Genomic DNA, 26865 nt, shown 5'->3' on the forward strand with positions numbered 1-26865 from the left:
GTGGCATAAAAATTACAGGCACTGACCAGGTTTAATAGTTGGCTCGTTAAAAGATACACTACGGCCAAAACTTTGAACACTTAGAAATTATTTTTGTTTATAAAATTTACTTTTATGGTTATAAAGTATTTTTGTTTTAAAGTGGTAACTTGGCACACTTAACAACCAGGTTGCCAGAGAGCAGATAATTTTAGGTTTACCAATGCTGCTACAAAAATATCTTACAAAAAACTTTGACTTTAAGGTATGAGAAGTAGGTACGTAGCAAGGTTAGCCTGGGGTATAGATTTAGTTTCCAAAACTCTGTTTTTTTCCGGGTCCTTATACTGACAAATAAATTTTGTGGTTAACGGAAGTTAAAAAAGGCAGTGCTAAACCTTATCACTATTTTGGGGGAAAGGATATTTTGGTGGGGATATTTGGTGGGGGAAAGGATTTTGGTGAGAAGTATAAAAGCAGAATTTATGAACATGAAGGAGCATCTTACAGAAAACAAAGGATGCTAGAAGTTATTTAAATTTATTAATTTTTGCAACCATATTTGATTGTATAAGTACTTTTTCCCTTTTGACTTACCTGCTTAAGGACTCTCTTAAGCTTTCTTCCCAAACATATTCACAACTATTTTCTATACCTAACATGTTGCTGATTTTCCCTTTCCTACCGTGGCAAAAAATTTGAAACATTTAATACTACATCTTAGTTATAACATAGAAAGTCAGTAATACAATGAAAAAGAATCAGTGTGATATTGCAGAGGGGTATTAACTTTACTTAAAGTTTTGCTAAAAACAAGAACTCAGTAAAGGACTAAATACATCTTCAATGCTATGCAATCATAGAACTAATGAGGTTATTTCAAACAGCAATGCATTTTCAGTAAATTTTCCAGGGAAGCACAGATTTTATGGTAATTTTTCTGATTTAATTTAGAATAAGAAAAATAAATAAATAAATAAATAAATAACAGCAAAAACCGCAAAAAAACAAACAGACAAGAAAAGTTAAAAAACACAACCACAATTTCATTTCAGGTTGGCTTATCCAGAAGTAAGTGTATTTAATTTTGCTGAGCCAGCTGGCATGATTTACTTTCTAGCAGTTAACAAAACAAACTACCTCTCCCTTTACTCCAGAGGAAATATATTGACTCACATTCTCATTCAGAGATGACATTGCAAGTTTCTATCTGAACTGATTGATACTTGGAAGTCACACAAAAGTGGGTTATAAAGAAAAATTATTTTAGTAACGTAAGCTTATCTATAAAAGATTTTTTTAATTGTTTTTTTAAGGACATTTTTCCCCTCCAGGGCACTCAAAATAGGAAAATCTGGATAAGTACTGAAGTTAAAGTGCCTTAGGAGATTTCACCAAGTCATGTGCAATTTATGAACTCTGAAGCATTAAAATATTTTGTTGACATTGAAAGTGTTTCTACATTTGTAAATTCCTGATTTTTAAGGACTTTGATTCACTGGGAAAAAATCTTGAAACATGAGCATTTCATATCAGCAAAGCTCTGCGTGTAAACCAGACTTTCTTGCGCAGGGCAATTCCAAATTCTGCTTAGCTTTCATAATAGTCCCCTTCAGTCAGCGATTTTTGTAACATGCACCATGTGAGTGTAATTATTACTCTCCTAGAAATTCTTCTATTAACACTTTTAACACTCATACGCCAAGGTAAAGAACATTTCCTCACCCAGGCTGTTACCCAGTGATAAAATTGTAACTTCCGGAAGCTGACATTTCTCTGTATCACTCTATAAATCCAAAAAATCTTTTAAACACATGACTCAGCTTCATCATGATTGTGCAAACTTAACTCCATGGGGCAACATCTAGATGCAAAACACCTGCCAGGTAGAGAAGCCTCACAAACTCATCTTTCCGAGGTCACTGTTCACATGGAAAGTGCTGTAGAGAAATCAAACAAGCAAGAAAAATAACACATCCTAGAACAAAAGCAGTTGGGCATCTTGAATTTTTGTGAATTTGCTGTGCATTGAAATGATTTAAACCCAAAATGATTTAAAACCAAAGAAATTTGGAGTCTACTGATGTCTACCATTTCCACAAAGTACTCTCATATGTCTACCCATAAGGACACAATGGATTCCCCATTCCAGCTCAGCAAAGAACTTATTCTGTGATCAAAACATAAAGCATCCACTTTCTTGCAGTCTCATTTTTCTCCCCATGATGTAAGTCATGCCACATCAAAACAATCACACTGATGATCCCTAAAACTATGCTGTCATTCAAGTATCACAAAGTAAAATCTGTCAAACTGTTCTATGACCACTAAACTAAGACTAATTACTTCTTCAACAGCAGCCCATGGGCTCTGACAAGCAGAAAATGACATTGATCTTAATCAGATCAGACACCAGCTTCTCTCAAATCTATCTCAAAGTCTATTAGATTTTCATGCTTCATTATAAAATCAATTAATTGTTTGATTGCCTAGTCATTTTATATGTTACTTATAAAATGTAGCATGTTGGTATTCAAGAGATTGCAGGCAGTCAGGATATTTTGCACTAACCCCACACAGTATGTATGGAGAACAGTTTCATTTTTAAAAAAATAATATATTGGATATAAACCAATGCCATGAATGCATTTCACCTGATCATCCAAAGTGGTATGATCAATTGTACCAGCCAGAGGCTATTTCCTGCCTGCCTAAAAGCCCTGCTTCCACAACCTTTGACAAGGAGAGAAGTCGCATACATAAAACCATCCTCAGCATCACATTTTGCCAGTACACTCATACTTTCCTGCAGAACAGCTCAACCTCCTTAGAACTGAGAGCTGAAACACCTTTAGTGCAGTGAAATATTTTAGAAACTGAAACTAAGCATGGAACACAACTATAACATGCTGGACTTGTGAAAAATTTAAGCCACAATGAGGCTTTTTGTTGCTTCACAATAATCACTTCATTTTCCAAGCAACTTCAAAATTTGATGTTTATGGAAAACTGGATCATTCACCAAAGCACAAGTTTCCAAATTATTTATAGTTTATTTATAGTTTACTCTGTCAAGTTTTATAGTTTAACAGGTTTTTCGTAAGTTGAGGTCACATGAGGAGGAACATGACTTGGGGCAGATGTGCCCCTGTGAATGCGACAAGCACACTGCAATGCTTGACTGCTGCTAGGGAACCTGCCTTCAAAGGACATGTTCCAGCAGCTCACATACAGCCTCTGATCTGATTCGCCAATGGGCCTGACATGTTGGGCATGTTGAGCAGAGCCCTACTTGCCACATGGGCTCCCAGAGTGGGAGGGCAGCAAAATTTCCATGATAAAAGTGTAGTAAAAGCTGGAAAGCATTGGAAAATAGGATCTGAAGGAACATGTCTCACTCTGAACACTAAGATTAGATATGCCAATTTGACAAGTTCTAATCTTCTGGAAGATGCAATCTATGACTCTTCTGGAATGAGGATGTACATAGTACAAATAAACACGTGGCCTCACAAAATTACTGGTAGTTTCCACTGACTTTATAACTTTAACTATGTGGTACTAGGAGATATTTTTATTGAAATATCAATTTCCAGTAATTTTCTGAGGCACAGAAGTCAAATACAGCTGGATTACTTATTCAACAGTCTTTGCTCTCTTTGCCTGAAAGACACCTGTCTCTAAGAATTAGGTAAAATATTTCTTCTGGCAAATCTACTTACAACAGCACTTTCATAAACTTCCATAAGTCACGGTGATTGTACGCAGTACTCATAAACTGAGAATTAAATTCCATGTTTATGTCATCCATAAGAACATGGAACTTTGCTTCCAGGCTTCTGCCTTCACTATTTCAGAAACAAAGAGTGATTCAGGACTTGCTAAATAACCCTCCCATCCTGTGACCGGGAAGATAGTCACTGATTTCAAATTCAGAAAAGAGATCACTTTCATAACTGTTTCCAAATGAGGAAGAGGTGAACAATAGCTATAGATCATAACACCGTAACTTCTTTACTCAACTTGTTAAAAATTAACATCATCATTTGGAGCTGGGGAAATTCAGCCTGGAGAAGGGAAGGTTCAAAGGATCTTGTCATAAAATCATAGAATCAAGTAGGTTGGAAAAGACCTTTAAGATCATCACATCCAACTGTAACCCCAGGACTGCCAAGTCAAAATGCATAAGTTCTTTGCTATATAGAAATATTCTTATTCTTTCCAGAATAAAGTTCTTTGCTGTATATAAAAGTATCAATGTATATAAATACCCAAGCACAGGGGGGTAAAGATAAGGGAGCCAGACTCTGCTGAGTAGTGCCCACGGACAGGACAAAAGGCAACGGATATATTATTAAAGCACATGAGATTCCATCTGTACACAAGAATACACTTTTTGTTTTACTGCAAAGGGAGTCAAAAACAAGAACAGGCTGCCCAGAGATTGTGGAGATAGTAAAGGCCAGCTGGTCCTGAGCAACTGGCTCTAGCTACCCTGCTTGAGCTGGGGGCTGGACTTGGAGATCTCAAGAGGTGCCTTCCAACTCAAATAACTCTAATATTAACACCATAATCTGCAGCAGCAATACACACACACACAAAATCATTACTATGTTCTTGTACATATAACATCAATTTTTGCATTATCTCTGTTTTTTATTGGGCTACAAGTAACTGCAAATAGTTCCTATTGATTAGCCTCTAGTTGGTGGGTAACATGAGGAAATGAGGTCAAAGACAGCTTCAGCAATGGAACAAACACATCATCTGCAGCATTAGTGGTCCCCTAAAGTGTTTGCAACCAAAGTCATACAAAGGGCAAATCCTCTTTTCAGCAACTCATTGTGCTAAAAGAGATAATCCTTGCATTGCCTATGATTGCTTTTGGTTCAGTTCTTTGCTTAGGAGTAGAAGGACCTACATAAAATAAACCTGTGAGAAAGTGTAAACTATGATAAGCTGAAGGATGCATGCCAACAATTTTTACCTTTTTTTTCCCCCCAGAAGAATGCAGATACATTCCTGCACCACTGAGTAACTAAATCAACAATTGTGCTTCCGCAGGTGACAAAATTCACCTTTGTTTTTCAAACACTTACATGCACATATAGCTACTCCTTGAGAAACTTACTGTACTCTCATTCCAGAGCACTGCACTGTGTCTCATGCAGTGTCCTGAAATCCCTTACACCTTCTGATTCATATCAGAAAGTAACCGATCCATCTCAGGTTGGAAAGAGAAATGTCATCCTTCAGCTTCCACTAGGGAGAGAAATCTCCACAGACAACTCAGAAAAGAGATCCTTACCTCTCTAGCTGGATTTTATCATCTATGGACTCTTCTCATTACCTTTCTGGCCCTTACCCATGGTAAGAGATCAGCACTGCAAGGGATAGGCAGATAACTCTGTCTTTTATATATAGCCTTCCTTAAATGTACAATTTTAATTTCAGCTGCTTGAACTCAACAGCTTTCAAAAGTTTGCAAAATATTTTATTAGCTATAAAGAATACAAAGCTACTTCCATTTCTTTCAGTACACCAGAAGTGTACTACTGAAAAATTGTATAATAGCAGAGTCTGGCTCCAATTAAAAGCAATTTATTGAGTTTACCAGCTTAACTAAAGTGGAAATTTCAAAGCAGAAAGTACTCAGTACGGTATCGAGCATGGAAGAAGAGACACGTGCAGCATGGTGAACTTATTCTTCAATGTTTTTCTATTGCCTGAAGACATAAAATCCATTTGTCAGGATTATGTGTTCTTCAGTGAGAAGGAGATAATGTTCACCACTTAAAGGAGACTCTCTGCTTTTCACACTCAGCACCAAAGGAAATGATACAGTATCATGTCATATCTGGGAATGCTGCAATCAGTAAAAGAGGAGAAAATTGTATCTGAGAAGAGATAGCAGTACCCAGTGAAGCGCTATGTCTTTCTCTCATTTTCAGGCATGCACCAAGGCTGCAAGCTTTCTTGCGAGGATCTGTGCAGGACACGACACTCAGCCTGTGAGCTCTCAAATATCTTAGCTCCCACTTGGCTGTTAGTGTAGACAGTCTCTCCAGCTCCAACTGCCACCCCAAGAAGGGATCTCATGCCATGTCTGAGCAACTGGTATTTGATGCCTGAGGAGAAAGAAGCATCTCGACAGGGAGACCGAGATCGAAATGAGACAAGGATGACTTGCGTGACTTCTAAGGGACTCAGAAGACCACCTGCATAAGCAAAAGCACCCTAATTGCTCATTCAGACAGGTCAGGAGATTGATAAAGAGGTGAGAGATTGTTAAAGAGGTGAGAAAGCTGCTTGCAGGCAAACTGGCTGACAGCCTAACAGTTAGGGTTGGACAAATACCCCTGCTTTACCTTTGGGACTGCAGTCAGTCTGGTGTACATCTGATATTCAACCCCACCCTGACAACACAGTCAGCTCCTCCAAGCCCGTGTTGCAACCTGCTTTCCTTCCCCTCTTCCTGCCGCTGTCTGAATCAGTGGGAACAAAAGGGCACATTGTCTGAACGGGTGAGTGGTTTCATCACAGAAAAGCTAAGCACTAAAAGAGGAAACAGATACCTTATCCTGTCTCAATTTCAGTCCTCTGCAGAAGTGCACTGATTATTTAACATACATAGGGCTCAAAGGAGCCTCTATCACGAATGGGCAGCATTATATTCAAAATTTTAATGCTTATTATAAAATACCATAATATGTCAATCCATGTGCCATGCAGTAAGACATTTCTAAATGGGTCAGAATTCCACAAGAATTTGCAGGTTAGAGATTATTTTAGTTATCAAAATAGTAAAAGCCAAAACCAAACAAAAAATAACCACCACGGAGAAAAGGAACACTTAGGTACTTAATGCTCTTGGAAAAATCTGTTTTTGCTAAGAAACACAGATAAAGATGATGTTGCAAAAGCCTCAAGATTACAGCAAATATTTTGGATAAGAGATCAAAATAGCTGTAGTTCAAGAAATTTATGTTTGCCTATTATTTTATGAGGATAGATGGAATGGTCCAAGCTATGTAGGAGTAAATCAAATGTTCTACATCGATGTCCAAGTATTTTTCCTTCCCACAGTAAACAATGACAAAACTACCAATGTCTACAACATCGCAGAACTCGTTCTTTTCACATGGTGCACTTTTAACTTTTGTTTTTCCTGTTACCAAAGGATTTTCAAACACAACTTGCACCCAAGCCCAAAAACTTTTCTGGTGAAGTGCCAATTGTATTTGTCTAATCCTGTAAGTAGTGCAATAGTAACACTCCCAGTACATGCACCGGAACACAAAGATCAAGCTGCTGTGTGAATACCACTGCAGTTTGTCACTCTCACTTTCTGTGCTAAAAACTTAACAGCAAAGTACATGCATCCGCTTTATAGTCCTCACAGTATTTGCTGGATGTGTGAAGTCAGTTATATGGCAGCATCTGTCAGAAACAGGAGGCTCGCTTCTGATTTTCACTGCTTAAAAGTGTGCAGTTTATGCAAAAGAGTGACAAATAACTAAAGGACATTGGCCATTTGAAAGTCTGTTTCTCAGAGTCTGCTATGCTATCTGCATCTCTTGAAAAGAGAACTGGGAGGAGGAGTGAGGGCAGAAATAAACATTTTCACAGTATCGTGATTGATGGAGGCCCAAGCATTCAAAACCAGAAACCTCTTGGTAACAACTCACTAGACAGGAATCTTGATAATTTCAGACTTATGCAAAGGAAACAGGTGGAACATATTCTGACTTTGGTGAGGCAATAGAAGTACTGATACTGACCTTGCAAAGATCATCTGTGGAGAGTTGGAGGCATTTCACATCACTTTCAGTTATGCTGAGGAGAAAGCATGACAAATCCAGGAATCCCAACAAGGCAAGCTCTGCTCTTCACAGGAACTGAAGTTGATGAATATTTTTGCACTGACAGAATACAGTAATTGTATTGGGTTTATGTAAGAACATTTTACCCAAAAGTTACTTCCTCCAGAAATGTCACTTTGTTCTGTGCCAACTCTGTCACCTTGGGAACTGTACCATTATGAGCAAATATCTCTGGCTGTTTGCTGGTGATGGACTCATGTTTTCTACCCAAATGTATCCAAGGCATTTAATAACAACTCCCAGTATCTCCCCAAAAATAAAATTAGCATGTTACCAGAAAAGATGGTGTTTTTTCCATTTTGCCTCTACAGAAGAAGTGTAAAGAGAGTGTTTCAATCCACGCTTTCATAATTGTATTTTTCATAATTGCCTCTACATCTGGTTATCAGAGCAGGAACATAGAGCACAGCTGCTGTTGGAAATGGCATTTTGACCAAGCATCTTTCCATGCACCATGCTGACAAGGCTATTTTAGTCTCTCTGGCACCTAAGAAAAAGGGGAAAGGACTGACATCCCTCTATTCTCTGGAGCTGAGAGAGGAGTGTCTGAAGCTAAAGGCAACCCCTGTTGCTCTCCCTGCAGAGCTTTCCCCGTTCTAGACTGATTCTTATTCTAATCATGCCTGGTATTTGTTCATTTTTGTTTAGCTTTGCGGTTTACACCTGTCTAATGTCAAATGAATGCTAGACCCCTTTCCATTCTGCTTTAAGCCACTAAACAAAAGACACGGCCTTAATACATTTAAAACGTCTGGGCCTCAACAACTGCAGACAAGCAGAAGACAGAGATAAAGCAGTAAAGTGTTTATAGCTAGATTTAGAAATGGCCTCCAAGTCCATGCACCTAGCTTTGTGTTTCTTCCCCTTCTGTGGGCAAATCAGGAACACAGCTGCCTACCACACAGTTACCTGTAGTTTTGCACCCAGAGCTTCAAGCAACTGGAAGTACCCTGAAAGATATACCCACAGGTCTGAACACTGTATTGACCCAAAAGACAATGCAAAGAAAGAGGTCTTCCACAGTAATAACCCGGAAAATTTAAAAAACAACCAACAAACCAACCCAAAAAATCCCCACCCCGAAACTAAAAAGTCCCACAAATTTTTCAAACACTATTCTTCCTAATCCATGTTAGTTTCCTTGAAAGTGATTGTGATACAGAATGATTCATTTTGTTGAATCACAGAGGATGGCATTGGAGATAATTTTTTGGGGAAACTCACATTTCAAAAGGTTGAAGTGAAGGATTTCTCCTCTTTCAGCCTTTCAGTGCCTATGTGTTAACAGGGAATGTGCCCTCCCTGCACAGGTCCTGTACCTGCTCAGGACTCCTGGGGGCTTCCTAGCAAGACAATCCAATACTCATTGACAAGATGAAGCAGCCTAATGTTTTTAAGAAGGCTTCTCTTTGAAAGCTTTTGATATTTGCTTGTTAAGCAGCATATTTGTGAAATGTTATCTGTGCTGAAACTGATGCAGATGGAATCAGGCAGACAGCACATGTTACATTCCATTACAAGGCTTAACATTTCACTAATTGCATTGGCCTACTTCTGTGAATCACAGATTATTCTCAGACTCATAAAGCACGTCTGATTGCTTTACGTAGTTGCTCCTGCAATGTGATACAATTGCAAGGGCCCACAAGGGGACGGACCTTGTGATTTTACTATTCAAACATGAACAGGCAATACTTTGATCACATACATGAAATGAGGAACAAATCTCATTTGTACACAGATAATTAATTATTAAATCTTACTTCACTTTGGTAGACTGATAACAAAACATTAATTGAAATAAGAAAAGCAGCTGACTGGCCTTGACTTGGCTATGTGGTTTTTAATGTTTCACGAAGGAATTTCTGCAAGATGTAATGGGAAATAAAGCATCAGTACAGAGACCACAAAAGAGCATAGGTTAGCTGTCAGCTGACACACCAAGGACCTTTACTCTGTGTCTATGGTGAACTGCATCTTCTGAATAGATGGATCCTCTGGCAATTCATCAAGAATTTGTGCTTAAATATCCTGCATGCATGTAACTCCTTACGGGTGTGGAAGAATGTCATTGCTCCTCTGCAAAGGCAGAGAAGCTTTAGGATAATACATTCTATAGGTTAACCAGGTTTTCACTACCTTGGCCAGTTTCTCATAAGTAGGAGGGCTAAGATAAAGAATATAAACAGTCTGCCAGCTAACTCAGGACCAAGCATTACTTACTTGAAATGCTGAAGCAAATGCACTGGAAAAAGTAATTCCAAGTGCTTCATCTAAGTGAGCCATTATGGCCTTGCCCAAATTCTCAAATGCAAAACCAGCAGCTGAGACAAGAGCCTGCTGAAGTTAGCACAAGTCCTTAAGCAAGCTTCAACAGGTTTTGTATCAGGGTCTTTCATATACAACCACCAGCACCCATGAACTTCCCTACTTCTTATGAATAAAGCCAAGAGACAGCTTCTGAACATGAAGAACTGTGTCTAACAGTCTGCTTTTCTCTGCTTATGCTCTCCAAGTAGCAAACTGAAGATGAATCTTTTCAGCTGATGCTTTTCACTCTTCTATGCACAAAAGCTCCCTGCTGCCAGGAGCAGAAGCAAAAGAAGTTACCATCTAAATTCAAAACCCCCAAACTGCAGGCTTCTCTGTAGTTGATGACTTCTCTAAGCTTCTCTGCTTCAAAAGCAAATCTCATTATTGCTTGTTTAATAATCTCATTGGTCATTAAACATTGCCTTTTACTAGAGCTATAGTAACACTGGAAAGACCTTTGACTAAGAATGGATAATTTCTTTCAAATGTATTTGTGACACTTCTGAATACTTTTGACAGAGTATAGTAAACAAAGCAATGCCATATGCATGAACAAAGCAAGCAGCAAATGTTAGAGCATGGTTATAGTCCCACAGATGGTGTTTTTAAAGTACACTCACTGTTTTTATGGTTAGATTTCAAATCTGAGAAAAGCACCAAGAACATTGACTCACAATAAACATTTTAAACATGTCAACTTAAAAATAAATTAAAACTTTTCAATACCTCCCAGCGTTTCTTTGAGCAAAACTGTTTGTAAACTTAAGTTGCAATTGCCAAACATTAGGACTGTCTGAAGCCGGTTTCTTCGTCTGAATTTAGTGCTTTCCAAAAGAGAAGGGAAACTGTTGAGATTTATTACATAGAATCACAGAATGGTTTGGGTTGGAAAGTACCTTAGGATCTTCTAATTCCAACCCGCCTGCCACGTGCAGAGACGCTTCACCTCAGACCATGTCACCCAAGGCTCTGTCCAACCTGGCCTTGAACACTGCCAGGGATGGGGCATTCACCACCTCTGTTATAAACATAAAAGATCAAGCACCTTTGCTGCATTCGCAGGTTTCTAAATACAGGCCTAATATCCCTCATTTTAAGGGGCTTAAAAATTATGACAACTGTTATTCACTTCCTATATCTTATACTAAATATTTATTTTGTCAAATCTGCACCATAATACTGTAATAAAAATTAAAAACAAAAAAAGATAAATGTCAGGGATGAGATGAGAAAATTACCAAGGAAGTGAACACAACAGCTGTATCTAAATATATGTGAAACTTTCAGCTTGAGTAGATTTATTCTCCTGGACACACAACTAGAAGCACTAACTGAAGGTTACCAGTCTCGATAAGAAGGTGATGTGCAGTGCGGAAGTTGGTTCACTGTAAAAGCCTGGTTGGGATTTCCCTCCCAGTAGGGAAAAGCCTGCAGCACAGTCATGTACTTACTCCCATTTCAGCTCATGTGGAGCTGGACTCATACCATTCCCAAAGCAAGCCATCAGGAAACACTTCTGCTACAGATGTTCCTACTGGCACATGGAGTAAGCAAGCTAGCTCACCTAAGGGACTTAAAGCAAGTTCAAAAGCATGAAATGCTGTGGCTCATTTCAAAACTTCTGCTTAACTATTAACTGAAGTGCAAGGTAGTGCAGCAACTGGGAAAGAAGAGGGGGGTAAGGGCTGGCTGTGAGTCAACAGCCAGAGTGATCCCACAGTGCTTAGGGAATCACAGGGCAAGAGATCTGCCCTGTACTGTACTGATCCCATAATAGCCTACGAATGCTCTGAAAGGGACATCTGCCGAACTAAATCTTGGATTTAATTTTAATCCATGTGACTTCCTCTGCATTATCCAGGGCTTTCAAACTAAGAGAGCCTCCATTCTGACCAAGATAGAAAATGTGTCATTTAGTTAATGTCTTTGTGTCCCTGTATATAACACACAGAAAACATCCTTTCACTGACCTGGTGAGTCCACACAACTGCTAGACACACCATGAACAGAGCTGGCCATGGGCTTGGCCAGCTGCAAGAAAAGTAGGTGTTGATCCATGACCAAGAGGCAAACTGTCAAAATGCAAACTGAGTTGCGGGTGTTTAACCGAAGATCCTCCCATGAAGATGACCCTGCTGCTGTCCAAGGGAAAGAAGTGTGACCTGAATGGATGTCTCTCCACCCAGGTTTCATAGAAGCTTTATTTAATGCATCATGATGTCGACTGGTTTGTTCTCCCAGCCCTAAAGCTTCCAGAAGTTTTCCTAAGGTGTTCTTCTGCTTCTGTTCAAGAGCTTCATGCAACAAACATACACAGCCCCAGCTGGACTGCAGTTCAGCAGATTTTTCATGCCATCAACAGCTGTTGCAGGCCAAAAGGGCAACAGAAATTGAGAGATTAATCATCAACAGAGGGAACTAAAGTTAAATCAGTTCAGCGCATTACTAACTTCATTATTTTAAACTTGCAGGCATGGATCACTCCCCATTTTGGGAAGTACAGGATTTTATTGTGTACGTGCGCATTGAGCCCAAATGGGCAGAAAGGAAGAATTACTTTTTCTTCAGGAGAAGAAACCTACCTCCTGATGTTGTAAAGAGCTGTGCTCTTGGGTAATAGGTGCTATGAACACAACCTCCCTAAATCCCACTGTTTGTATGACCACACTCGCTGCCAGACCCTCAGGTGCTCAGAGCAGTGGCAAGGGGAACAAATAGCGCCTGCCCACAATACATGGCCTGAGCATGGCTTCCACTGGGCAGGGCCTGACTTGCTTACACATTCAAAATAGGAAGTTAAAAATTTATTCCCAGGGCAGTCCTGCCGTAGGTTGAAATGCTCTTTTGCCTGATGCACATTAAAGGTTTCCTACAGGCAAAGGGAAAAGGGGCTTTTTGATGCCTTGCCAGACATTTGAGGTATAATTGTAGCACAAAGAAATGCCTGTGCTTCATACTAGCTCAACAAAGGGAGCTCTTTGAGTGAAGGTACAAGTTTCAATTTATTAGCCACCTCACATCAAAATAAAGGCTAGATTACCAACGTTCTTACTGATGCTTTACTGTGTATGGTGACCTTGTCAAGGTAGGAGTAAACTGCTGTCTGTTCTAGAAGCTGGAGAACCAGATCCCACAATATATTCCACATTCTACTCCATCTTAAAATAAATTAAACTTCTTGTGGCTCAAAATCTTGGTATTTGTAAAGTAAGTTTGTTTCATATTCCATTTACTTGTCTCCAAGAGCAAAGTTTTTGAGAATTGTAAATATTGCTTCAGTTTTCTACTAATGAAATGAGAAAAAAATCTCAAGCTTGTCTGCACCTGAAGGAACAGTCATACCCCGTAGAGGATGCTTTCTGTATAGTCAACAATTAAAAACTGGTGAAATAATGATTTTAGTTAAACTACTTTAAACTTTCCTTTCTGGATGTACTCAAAAACCACCACTGCAATGACATACTGCAGAAAAAGAATGTTAAAGCATAAACCTGCAACCAAGGCAAGTCCAAATGCAAGGAAGTGCCACTATTAAGGTAAAACCCAGTAATCTGGCTCACAACTCAGATTATACCAGGACCAAATAGAAGACTCTTCAGAGATTTTTGTAAACTTTACCTTAGCTGTAGAGGCTGCTGGTTGAAAACTCAGCTGTTGACATCAGGATAAAACATGAATTGCATGGAAATGAGTTGACCTGCAGCAAGTGATTAATGGTGTGAGCTACGGGGATCTGGCACCTCCTTATTCCAGGGAAGAGTCCTTTGGGTAAAGCTGCTCTCTGCGCTCCTGGAGAATGCCTGCAGCTGTTTATTTATACAAAGTGAATGAGGCCTCAAAGCACGTTTGTGGGGTACACATCAGACCTATCTCTTTATCACCATAAAGCTTGGCTCCAATACTGCCGTGTTCTGGTTGCACACAGAGAAGGAAGCAAAGCACAGCAACAGTGAACGGACTTTCTGAAAGTCAAAGTACAAATGAATTTTAAAAAGAAAAAGCAAACAAAAAAGCACAACGTCCATGATAGATAAGAATCAGCAACAGCACAGAGTTCTAACTACTAACATGCATTACTCATGGACAGAGTTTGCTCAAATCCTCTTTCTTCTTCTTTACTGATAACAGAAAAAAACCCCACCTTAAATCATTTTGTTCTGTATGACAAAGACTTGGAAGTGATATTTTCCTTTTTTGGTTGTTTTAATTTCTGATTCCTCTGTTTTGTTTTATGAGATTGCAGTTATTTAAGGCATTGTTCTATAATTAGATCAGATACTGTAAGGTTTCACATTGGTTAGAAATAGTCACAGACTATAGATGTTTCTTGGCTTGCTCCACACTTTTTACATTTAAAAACATCCCCAAAACACCCATCATCTGACTCAGCTCCTCAGTATCTATTTTTTTTATTATTATTGTTATGTTCTTTCTAAAATGGCTTTTAAAAGTATTTCTTTCCCTTAAACACAAGCTGAAAAACTCAAGTACCCAATTTGCTGTACTTAGTCCAAAAAGTCACAAAGCTTGCTTGTTATCCGAGGGAATGATGCATTTGCTTTGTGTGTGTGTCTGTGCATGTGAGAGAGGGGAGAGAGAGAGTCATGATAGCATGTCACGGGGAGTGGTTTGCATATTAATAAACAGTATATATGAACCTTTTCCACCGGGGCCAGAGCTCAGAGGGACTCCTGTGCACCGAGGAAGGGACCACGTATCACTGCACCAGAGTGAGTTCTGTTTCAGTTTTGCTTACTGCAACAGTCTGGCTCCTCTCTTTCTCTTTTCTTCTTCTAATCCTACTCTGCCCTCCCTAGGGCTGCTGTTACACCAGCTGCATGGGGGTTAGTCTCATCCAATTGTGCTACATGTAGAACAAGTACTGAGTATCTCATTTTTAGAGTTTTTCTTGGTTTATTCAACACACTAGTGCTACTGACATAAAGAGGGATACCCATGAGCTCTACACAGTGGCTGTAAGTGTAACTCAAGTACCCCATCTGTGTATGTTCTTTGCTACTTACAGGCATCTTTAAAGCCCCTGCTGTACTTAAGACATCTGTACAATCACATGCACTGTTAAGATCAGACTTCATAAATTATGAACTGCTTTTCTAGAGGCAAAAAGGTAGATGACTCCCCTGTTGTTACAGCAAGACCTGTTCCTCTCACCAGTGCCTGATGCTATCAGCACTGAGCTGCGTTGATAATCTGGGTACATGTCAGAGAGACACTTTCCAAAAAGACAACCTCATCAGCATAGCAGTTGGTGTGGGGAAGCTCCTGGCATTCTGCAGGGAGTTTTCAGTGAAAAACCATTTCAAAGCAATATTCTATTAGATGTAAAGGCTGACTCATATACATTTACTTACATAACCAAGCTGAATCTAGGCTAGTGTCAGAGGAATTAGATTTATATTAAGCAGCACCAACCAATTCCTCCAGGTCATTTTTATCTGCTGTTCTGTCCATTTTCTAAATTCCTGTCATTTGGTTCACCAATGGATTAACATATTCTTGTCCTAATTCCCACCATTATCCTATAGAGGGAAACCTCCTGATTCTGCTTCCGCTTGCTCCATTTTTCGCCTTACCAAAACTCACAAGTTTTTTTTTTGATGGTATGCTGAATAACTGTTCATGATTTTTTTTACCTTTAAATTCTAATTGCCACCATTTGCCCGTGTGCATAATCCTCCTGCACACATATCTCTTAAAAGCCATCTTTTATTCACTGCTCATTTCAAACTATCCAAGCAAACAAACCACAGCTATAAAGTATTTTCCCTGGACTCCTTAGAACTGCTAGTAAACACTGGTTCTTTCATACTCAAAAGTTGCAATAGATGTAGAGGTCTTTTGTAAGTTTACTTTTGTTTGTTCTTTTGCTTTCTTTAATCCAAAACAGAATCCACCTCTCCCTAAAGATGCATACATAGTGTGAACGAATCCATGCTGCAGATGCACGCACACCCAGACACACAATCAAATCTATTTGGATGGAAATAAGACTGAAGCTCTCCAAATTTTAAACTAAAAATATACACAAAGCGATTCTTAGACTGCTGGGTTTGTGCACACGCAAGCATGTCAAGCAGTCACCTTCAACGCAGCACATTTCTGTGTCACTGAAAAACACACTCTGCTGCTCTAGGGGTTTTCTTTTAAGATTTCTAGTTGCTGTCTGCCATACATCACCTTCTTTTAAGCAGTTAGAAAGCAGAAGTAATTGAAGACAGTGCTCACTTTCAAAATACCTTTGATCAAAATCTCACTAGCAAGTAATTACACCGCCTAGGAGCCACTGACGTATTGCTGGTGTTGGCTTAGCAAGTGGCATCCCATGCCACTAAAAGCTTTGCTTATTCACATCAGCATATATGCTGCAAATCTCAGGTGATTTTTTTACCCTTTTGTCAGTTAGTCCAAGGAGGGGCAGGGCGAGAAGAAAAACAAAATAGGATCTGCCAAATCCCACATATATATTTTAAAGTGCCATCATCTTAGAGAACCTCTTTTATCTGGAGCCAATCTATTAAAACTCCAATAAAATACACTAGAACAATGAACAAGGGGGAAAAAAGCCAAAACCGAACAACCTTTATTTTGCACTTCTTCAAAAGTAACTAAAAACTTTGCTGGAATGACTCTGTAAAGCATGAGCATGAAGTGGGATAGGAGAGAAAACAGGGACATTTAGTGATACCAGGCAGATACATCTACACTTTGGATTTGGGTAACAGGTGGCAAAGAGAGAAGGAGAACAAATAAAGGTATTCAGAAAGGATGGTTTGATGTTTGACAACAGGAAAGAACAAATACGGGACACCGGAGACTGGCCTCTGTTACCATATGCCTCAGGTAAACAAGCATTTTTTGTGTGTGCGCCAGGGTACTCTGGGGCAGAGTGGGGAGCCCACAGCAATGGGCACTGCCCTGGAGCCAGCGTCTGCCTGGTGTTGCCAAGAGCAAAGGCAAAATGTGCTGTAAACCAGTGCTCAAAAAGTACTTTCTTCTTAAGTATAGGGACACATAGGTTATGGCTTTACATACCAAGCACTCTGTATGCATAGCTCATGGGATCTTGGACGTTCACTACTTATGGCCAAATCTAGGCACTCCCCAGGCTTCTAGCCAGGTTGTGCTCAGGGCTGTAGGTCCACACTTACCAGTGCTAGCACCCTCAAGGCAACGGGCTATGTCTGAAGTGCACTTTAGAGAGGTCCTGGGTCTCCTCAGGCTGGCTCTGGCTGTGAAAACAGCTTAAAAATACCTGAAAACACATGAGGTCTGTGCCACAGCCCACTGTGCTGCTGCCTCCTTTGCAGGGTGGTATGCACCAGGCACGCCAGGGCAGAGCAAGGGGACATCAGGAACGTGTGACCAGGAGAGCTGGTGAGTGATGCTGGAGAACTCTGCAAAGTGAACACCATCTCGCCTTGTTCTGGCTACAGGGAGCACATGTTGTGCTGAAAAACCTACCTAATTCATTTTCTTTCATGTCTGTAATATTGCGTATTTGTGACAAGCTGTATAGCAGACTCACAACATGCAACAGTTCAGAGCAAAGTAGTTTAGACTAACAGGGGGAGGATTTAGTGTTTGCATTCCCCCTTGTACATACACACATGCACATGGCTGAGATGAGACAGGAAAAAAGCTATTTTTTTCTTATCCAAGGAAAGGTGCAAGTTGGCAAAACCAGCAGCCACTTAACACACAGCAACGTCACTCACAGCTGCATTCTTTGCTTTGGAGGAATGCTATGAGGCGGTGCCAGTTTATCTGAAGACTACAGAGGCAGATGCAAGACATGAGTTTTATGGGAACGACTGGTGTCGTCAGGAGTTAAGATTATTTAGGCTTTTGTTCTACCACAAAATGCTTCAGGGATTTCTTAAAACATCTGATGAGAAAATAAAAGACTTAAATAGTCTCTCCTGAAATATTATCCTAACTGCTCCTTAGTCTGCATCTTTCCTGAGATCTCTCCTCCTGCAATTTTATTTCCCAGTATTTCATAGACTGAGGTGTGCAATTTGTTCATTTGAAGTTCACTGCAGCTTGGGAAGCTGCGCAGAACAGCTGTAAAAGTTATTTGCATAAAACTAAGGCCAAGTAGCTGCAAATCAAAAGACTGAGGATCAGACAGAAAGCAAAGTCATCACAGATGCTCAGGCCCTAAACGGAAGAGCCTGGCACGCAAGCAGCCCAACAAAGCCCTGCCTGTCACAGCCGCTCTGCCTCCGTGTCCCTGCTGACATGAAAGCTCTCCCTCACTCAGTTCAAATGACTGGGGTGAACTTCAAATGCCTGAATCCTTGTCGTTTTGACTGCAGCTGCCTAAGGGGCACTCACATGAAGAGCAGCAGCTATGAAGTCAGCTTGGAGAAACCCATATGACCCTGGTATTCTCCTTCACAGAACAGTCTTGACAGCAACCACCCATTCACTGTCCAGTCACAGGGGACTCTCACCTTCAAAAATACCTCTCAGAATAAGTCTGTTTCTAATCCTCCTCTTTCATACAGATACGGTTTTTTTCCCCTTGTCTTCTCTAAGGATTTTTCTATAGCTCTGAGACAATTACTCTAAGGTCTCCACACCCTCTTTTTTAAACCCACACATTCACAGATTGGGCTTTCAAAAGGCCCTGCTCATTCAGCAGAGTTTACTCATCGGGTCACTTATCGTACTCATATCATTAACACTTCTCAGGAATCCACAGCAATTCCTTGAAAACCTCATGTTAGGAGGCTGATTTGCACCACAGGTTGCAAATAACTGGGTAAAGACATGCAAAATCCCACTAAAACCCCCCATATACATGCTTTAAGCCGCGCACATATCTAATCTTGAAAATCATGCTTAGAAGTATCAGGCCACAACCATTACATTTGAGATCTGTTATTTCAAAACTCAACCCTACAGCAAATTGCATCAGCATTTACTTCAGATTATTTGTGTATTAAACAGAAAAGAGAATGCAGATTTTTTTCTCTTTTCTCTCCAAGGTCCAGACTGTTATCTGGCATAGAAAGAGAAGGGATCCAATTAAAATACTGATGTTCTATAACTGGGGCAGAGCAGGAAAAAGAGAACATTGCTTCTCATAAAAAGTTTATCTCAGACTGAGAGCTGACAGGAATTAGATAGAATTACTAAAGCTTTTCAATCTATTTGCTGTCAAAACACAGACTGCTTTGGAAATCTTCTGTTGGAAGATTTGAAGTCTTCCATTAATCCAATCCATCTCCCCCCAAAAGGAGGGCAGAACATTTCCTATTTTCTTAAAAAAAAAAAAAAAAAAACAACAACAACAACAGAATTAATATAATTTTTTTTGCAAGAGAAGAAACAGAAAAAAAATCATTTTTTGTTTTCAAAGGCTGAAAATATCTCTTAAGCCTCTGATATTTTTTACTCCATGTTAAAAGAAGAAGGTTATGCTTGAGAAAGGGAAAATGAGCCTTTCTACTTTTTGCTGTGCAAAAGAGAGCACCATCCTGATTCTTCAATTCTGTTTCTTCATGAGAATCCCAAAGTCACTAGCTACCCTATTCAGGGACTATACCACATAAGATACCTACTGTATCCCTTATTTTTTAGCAGGGAAAGGCAAAAGTTATTTGTGTTAGTGTTACTTACATCCAGATAAACTGCTTGGATTAAGCCAGTGCCACCACCTGGCAGTCACCAACCTCCCTTACAAGCAAGGAATCAGAAGGGTGCAACAGCAAGGCCAAGGCTAGATCTTGCTAACGTGGATGGATTTCTCAACATCAAACTCTTTCCTCTCCAAAAAGGGCTAATAGGAGGTTATTTCTGCGTTGAATTTCAGCCCTGAGGTTATGTATAAAATCTAAACACAGGGAGTCTTTAGAGAGAATAACTTTTCATCCCAGAGAAAAAAATCTAAGGCGTTCCTGCAGTAACCGATTTGATCAGCAGCCACAAGAGCTGGACCATGCCCTGCAAACAGGGCAAGGCTGCTTCCCAGCAGCCCTTTTTGGCATTGCTCAAGCAGGAAAAGATGACTAAGCATGCCTTTCCCCAAACTTTTCTGACCCTTATGTTAGGTTGGTAAAATAGAAAGGAAGAAATACTGGACACACTGACATTTTCTGTCTTTCCTAGCTTGCTAAAATGGCAAGTTTCACAAAGTAATGGCTGTGGAAGCTTTTCTTCACTTGTCTCCTACTATAACTATTTAAATCTTGTCTTTCTGCTCCCTTCCTCTGAAAACTGAAAACTTAAAAAATTAAGTCAGGAAGACTCACTTGGACAGGGAAACATCGTTGGGTTTTTTTAACAGAGGAAGGAGAAATCTAATTTAATACTTGGCTTTCCAATTACAGGGATGAGGAATTCACCGATCTGAGAAAGATAATAAGCAAGACAGGCAAAATGGAACTTTGTATTCCTAATGTTTCTCAGGTCAAATAAGACAAAGTAAGTCTCTTCCCTGGTTAAAATTTTCTCTTTAGTACTGTGTAAAGTAACACGACTCTCCCCAATCCCTAAGGATTAGAATCAAAAATCCTGAGCTAATAGCCTAAGGAAAAATTGTCCCATAATGTGTCAAGACTCTTTTGTCTGTGTATACAAAGAAAAAAACAACCCCTACAGCAGCCAACTTCTCTTTCCCTTTCTAAAATTAGCTTCCTACTGGACTTTAACACTACTGGACCCTGTGACTGGTAGTAAGGAAGAGAAGGAATAATTTTCCTTCTGAAATGCCAGTGTTCCCATTGATCTTCAGCTGATACTGGTTGTAAGACCTTCAAGCCTCATGGGTGGCATGGTACATCTAGGACATCACAGAAAGAGATGAGTAAATACGTGAATTGCCTGAGCTTGCAGCTCCCTCTCCACCCGAGCAGGATACCCAGCTCAGGCTGTTGGGTATGCATCTATTTCAAACCTACTCATCAAATATCCAGGCGAACTTTGCAGAAACACCTTGTATAGAAATAGTAACTGCTTTAAAAGCAGCACTAAGAACAAAAAGAAAAGAAACATTCACCAAGTTTTTCAGCTTTGGCTAGATTATTGCTTAGAGAAGGCATGAACTCTGTTTCACACTTCATAAAGCAGGATGCTTCTTGGCAGTAAGAGACCTTTAGGCTTACGTGAGTGGAAGATGATCTGTTATTATACATTCCATTTTCATGATTTTATAAAACAATAGTATAACATCAGCTCCAGCAACGCAAACACTCCAAACTGGCATGACAGCTGAATCTTGTAATAAAATCCACAGAGGTATCTATTGGCCGGATCATCAGTCATAGTCCTTGGAGGGACTTTTTCACCTTTCTCATCAGAAAAGGCCTTACAGCAAGCACTGGATTTCCACCAGGAGATCCAAGGTCCAGCACATTCTCCTGGTTGCCGGCCACAGGCCCCAAGTTTACGGATGCAGCCTGAAGTTGTATTAGCACAGGGAAAGGAAACGGAGCTCCTTCAAGGCCCACATTTTGGTCTGCTTGCAATTCAAGTGAGGATTATGACACTAGGCAGCCAAGACATCCAGCTCCCCTTTTCTGGCAGGCTCATGGCCAGGCCAGCGCTGTGTCAGTGCTTTCATGAGTGAAAGCTACAGTGCTTTCCATGAGTGACTCCTAAATTAATGAAGAACCCTCACATTCTATATTAAAAAAGTACACATGCAGTGTTATGCATCATCTCTTCCAGGCAGACAGCCCGAGTTCCAGATTTTTAGAGACACACAGAGGAACCCTAACCCAACCCTACTGGTCTTGCTTGCTAGGGGAAACAGCTGGGCTTTTTTAAATCTTCTATCAATGATGAAACCTTAAGGCAAGGAAACCCTTCATTTCTCACAGTGCGAAGTACAATTAAAGCAGACTTTGAATCACAGGGTCCTTTGTCAGACTTTGGATGGATGTGAACAAATGGCTCGAATTAGCTGGTTTCTCCTCCTCTGCTCCCAGCTCAGGGAAAAGCTCTCTGCTGCCTGTCACCTCAAGTATTAATAACCTTATCCAAGAAAATGAAAGAAAGTCCTGCCTTTTGCTTTCTTCTTCTTTTGATTTCTGAATTCACGTATTGAACACCTGCATCCAGGTTTCAGTGTCTGTTATTAGCCTGAGTAATATTTCCATGTATTACTTTGAGGGCTGGATTTTCCAAAACAGAAATAAACCCTGTTCATCTACAAAGTCCAGCTTTCATGGGGCAACGACTTGGGCTGGGAATGCAGAACTGCACACTGTCTGACAGAAGCAGCTTGCTCCAGTTGCACTGGGCACACACCATAAACTCATCTTGAGGAAGCAAAACGCAGGCGGCGCACTTGTGATTTACCCTTTAAAACAGAGCAGGGACACATACGCTGTCATCCAGTGAAAGCTAAAGTATTGCACAACTTGCAGTCACCAGGACTGTTTGCTTCTATATTGTTCTGGTACATTCATAGAGTTTCCAGTCTGCCAATGCTTTTTTCTCTTCTGCATTAGTACTTTCTGAAATTCAGCGTTTTAGTTCTCAGAGAATGATGCTGATTCCTTCCTGGGCTCTGTTTTTTCACCCTGATCTTGCTTAAAGTTTTCAAATCGATTTGAAATTGATAAAAGTATCCCAAATGCAGCAGGTTATGTAGTATCTCCATAAAGACATGAACAGAAATTATTTGAAATCTGTTCTAAGAGGTCTGAGACACTTGTAACGTCAACCTGAATTTTGACTCATGAGTGAAACAGAGGGTAACACCTTTTAAACATATTCGACCTTCTCTTTTCCTGTTTGACTTTGTCACTGAGTGGCTCCAAAAGTTGAATTAAATCACAAGATCCACTAATCTTCTGTTTAAAGGTATGTTAAAGCCAGTTAAGCTGGCTTTAAGAAAGCTGCAGAAGCAAGCTAGAAAATCAGCTAAGCAGGTCAACAACTTTAAAGTATTAAAGCTAATTTAATAGCAAATTTAGATTAGTTCACTGCTTTGAAAGTAGTATGTCATAAAATTGGGGTATGTCATAAAACTGGGGCTGAGGTTTCCACAGGTCTCCCCCAAAAAATCCCTAAAGCACAAACACAAAGTCTAAGAATAGAACTTTTATTTTCCCCCAGAAATGACATTTTTCGATTATTTAATGATTTTGGATGTTTTTTTAAATGGCTTTAATTTGTTCCTCGTGATCCATTCATTTACAAAACACACTGGGAAACAAAGTAAAGGGGCATAAGGGAATAAACCACCAACTGAATTTGTATGTTTGGCCAAAAGCTATTCCCAAAACAGCCATTTCTTTCATTTAGAAAAGTATCTGTAATTGTTTAGGAAGCGCTACTCCTGACATTTCACAATAAATACAAATAAAAAATAAAACCGACAAACATTTACAAAAACATGCTTACAATAAAGCTATAGAGACCTTTCAAATGTCAAGTATTTTTGGTAAACTCCTTGTAGGACTTTTTTGTTCACAGACAGAAAAAAAATCCATAAGCTTAAATGTGCATCAGCACTGCAAATATTTGATTACTCCTTATGGTGTATTCATTAGAAATTTGTTTAGCTTTGCTTTCAAAGTTTCAAACAATAGTTCCCACCGCATCCTTGACAGACCTAAATATTCCACTGTCTACTGCAACAGCCAGAAAGACCTCCTGATCTTCAGCCAAAATTCCCTTTTCTTTACATCATCTCACTACTCCTGATTATACATGTCTTTATATACAAAGTTCTCCCACAGTAAGAATTAGACTCTCAAAATACTCACCACCAGAAATGTTATACTTCACTTATCTCCAGCCCCCTGTGTAAAGTAGCTGCCCACTGCCCTCCTCATGCCTCTCTCTACCTTGAGACCTTTTATTTTTGTGCTTCTAAATGCCTTTCAGCTGTCAACAACTTTCTGCTAATGAACTTCTGTGGCTGTTTGTCAAAGAAGGAAAGCACACACTGTGGGTTCTGCATGTTAAAGGTCATGTCCTCTCCAAAAGCAAATTAAATCAGTAGTATCTGCTTGCCTCTAAAAAAAAGTGAAAGGTAAGAACCAAGCGGGTTTTTTTCTCCTCTTGGACTCCCAAATCATGAAGTCATGTCTAACTTGAACCTCAGATAACACATGCTCTTTTAAAAATCGTAGAATCATAGAATAGTTAGGGTTGGAAAGGACCTTAAGATCATCTAAAAATGCCTAAAATCTCATCTAAAATGAGATCATCTTGCTCTCAAATGACCACACAAAGTCAGAAACAGGGATGAATGGTGGGGGAAAAGAAAATAAATCTACAAACTCATCCTTTCTTCTAACATTAACTTTGTGGACATATAATCCAAACTCATCCTGCATAAATAAATGATAAAGTATAATAATACATAGTGTTATCATACAAGCACAATAAAGCATAAGTAGTAATAAATCTGGGCACTGAATTTGAAAATGGAGTAACAAAGTTTCGCCACTTGGCTAAAACTTGCTTGAAAAATTTGGAATTGCAAAATTTCTCTCTTTAGAGAGGAAGATTACTCTTGTAATCTGCAAACTGTGTTTACCAAGCAACAGACAAACTGGTGGCTAATACATCTAGAAAACAAATCACATCCTAATGTAACCAATTTTGCTTGTCTTCCCTTTTTTATACAGTGCAAAGGAATGCACTTGCTTGACTTTAAAGACAAGAAAAAGGAAAAATAACAACTGTAGTGATGTCCTTGTTTTGAAGTGTTTGTAGATATCTCCATTGATAATTCTGCTTCTCTGCTGGGACATCAGCTGTGAAAAATCTCCATTTACTAATCTCCTCTGACCCTGCTGTGTGTAGTAGGGGACCAGGTAACTTTCATTCTGAATTAAGCAGCCTCCAGTGTGTTAATTTGCTGTAGATATTTCTTTTTTGCCTTTGCTACTCTGAGGATGGAAAGTAGATGTTTTGACCTTTGAGGAGAAAGCGGCAAAGGCAGTTTGCTCTTGTCAGCAAGAGTGAAGTGCAAACTTTTTCAGTTTCTGAACAAAAAGCCTCTCCCTCTAAAGTGAAAGCTGATGATACATCTGCCTTCAAGCATATGTTTCCAAAGGCAAGATGACTAAATAGGGGGTTGTTTCTGTCACAAGGTTACGTAGTAGCACTTACTCATTAAAAAAGTTCCCTTTCTTTCCTGGAGCTGATGATCTGTGTTGCGTGCTTTATTACTAACACTCTGAATCTGATGGATATATAAAGATGGTAAACGACATGCAAGGTCTACTTTAAGGCCAAAATGAGACAGGGTTTTGCTTTCAGTGAGGAGGTGGATGGTTGTTTTAGTTTGCTTTAGACAGTACATTTACATCTCAGCTGAGCTCATAGATCTCTCTAGTTTAGGTGCTGTGTGTGCAGAGTTTAAAAGTCTACTTTGGTTTAAAGAAGACATAGCTGTTTATCTTTCCTGCATCATTGTTGTTGTACAACCAAACTCATGAACGTTTTCTTTTGTTGCCTGTTACACCAAGAGCCAAATAGAGCTTTCCTGTTAGATGAGTCCTAACTAGAACTATAGGGCGGGGGAAAAATCATATGAAAACCTAACAAAGTCATTTCAGGTTTTCTTTTGGCTTCTATGCAAGAAACTGAGAATTCTATGACCATTTCTCCAAAACAACCATGGCGACTGGTTTTCGCATCAATTTTTTCTTCTAAAATAACTTGGGCTGACTGCCTATGCAACTAGGGTAATAGTTAATGAGAAAAATCACAACAGTTTGGCAATTCCTATGATTTGGTCTTTGATTAAGGTCTCTATAAGCAATAGAGCCTGTGCAAGGCAGGCTTGAGCAAAATTGCTACTCAAGACAACAGCTATTTTCTGTTACAATATGTGATTTTAGATTTGCACTCTGAAAAACTTAATAAAAATGGCTCAAATTTGGAGTCACAAGAAAAACAAAAAAAAGCTGAAAGTTCTTAATATGTCCAAAAAATTCAAACCATCTTTCTGGAGATACACAAGGAGGAACTGCAGGTTTAACTGCCATTGTCCACGTCCGAATATTGTGGTTGACAAATGCAGAACAAAAAGGCGTGAGCAATGCAATGATTGCAAAGTACAACACATGATGTCTTTACTGTAATATGTCCTTTGCATTGTACAAGCATGTGTCTCAAAAACAAGCATACAGTGCACTTTTGCAAATAGGAGTTGAGTTACCCATTTCTAAAACAACACGGTGCCTTCCCTTTCAGGGATCCAGCATGCCTCAGTACAAGCTGACATACTTCAATCTGCGAGGACGAGCAGAAATCAGCCGCTACCTGTTTGCTTATTCAGGCAAGAAGTATGAAGACCACAGGATAGAAGCGGCAGACTGGCCCAAAATCAAACCAAGTAAGTAGCATGACTTCTTATGCCCAAAGCACAAATGCTGTCAAAAAGCATAGCGAACGAAGAGGTACTTATATATTTCATGAGCAGAAATACATGTAATTCCTTTCTTTAATTACTTATATGGACATTTGATTTTCTACACAGCCAAATGTCATTTCTAATGCTCTCACACAAGTCCAGATCCAAATCTTTAGACAATCTAAAGTGACTTACCTGCTGTCAACCAGCTGGGCTTTTACTGCTTATCGATTCAGTTCAGCTTTTGTCTGTCTAAAGCTAACCAGATGCATGCTAATCTTCTCAGCTACTTTGGAGGATTTGGTCTGAAATATCACACTGCAGCCTACACCTTGGTTT

The 26865-nt window shown here is 39.6% G+C and overlaps 1 protein-coding gene across 3 annotated transcripts in view; it reads left to right on the top strand.

The window, feature by feature from the left end:
• The first annotated feature begins 14804 nt into the window (after positions 1-14804).
• HPGDS (hematopoietic prostaglandin D synthase) overlaps positions 14805-26865 on the top strand; it is a 28024-nt gene continuing 15963 nt past the window's right edge. Inside the window, exons 1-2 of one of the 3 annotated variants that reach the window (XM_065691822.1) lie at positions 14805-14905; positions 26367-26508. In XM_065691822.1, the coding sequence (XP_065547894.1) occupies positions 14828-14905; positions 26367-26508 (220 nt within the window). In that variant the 5' untranslated portion in view covers positions 14805-14827. Of the gene's footprint in view, positions 14906-17503; positions 17571-24886; positions 24980-26366; positions 26509-26865 lie in introns of those variants that run through there. The other 2 variants (XM_065691831.1, XM_065691840.1) reach the window with 2 other exon arrangements.

Source organism: Lathamus discolor, chromosome 1 (genome assembly GCF_037157495.1).
Source record: "Lathamus discolor isolate bLatDis1 chromosome 1, bLatDis1.hap1, whole genome shotgun sequence".
Taxonomy (NCBI): domain Eukaryota; kingdom Metazoa; phylum Chordata; class Aves; order Psittaciformes; family Psittacidae; genus Lathamus; species Lathamus discolor.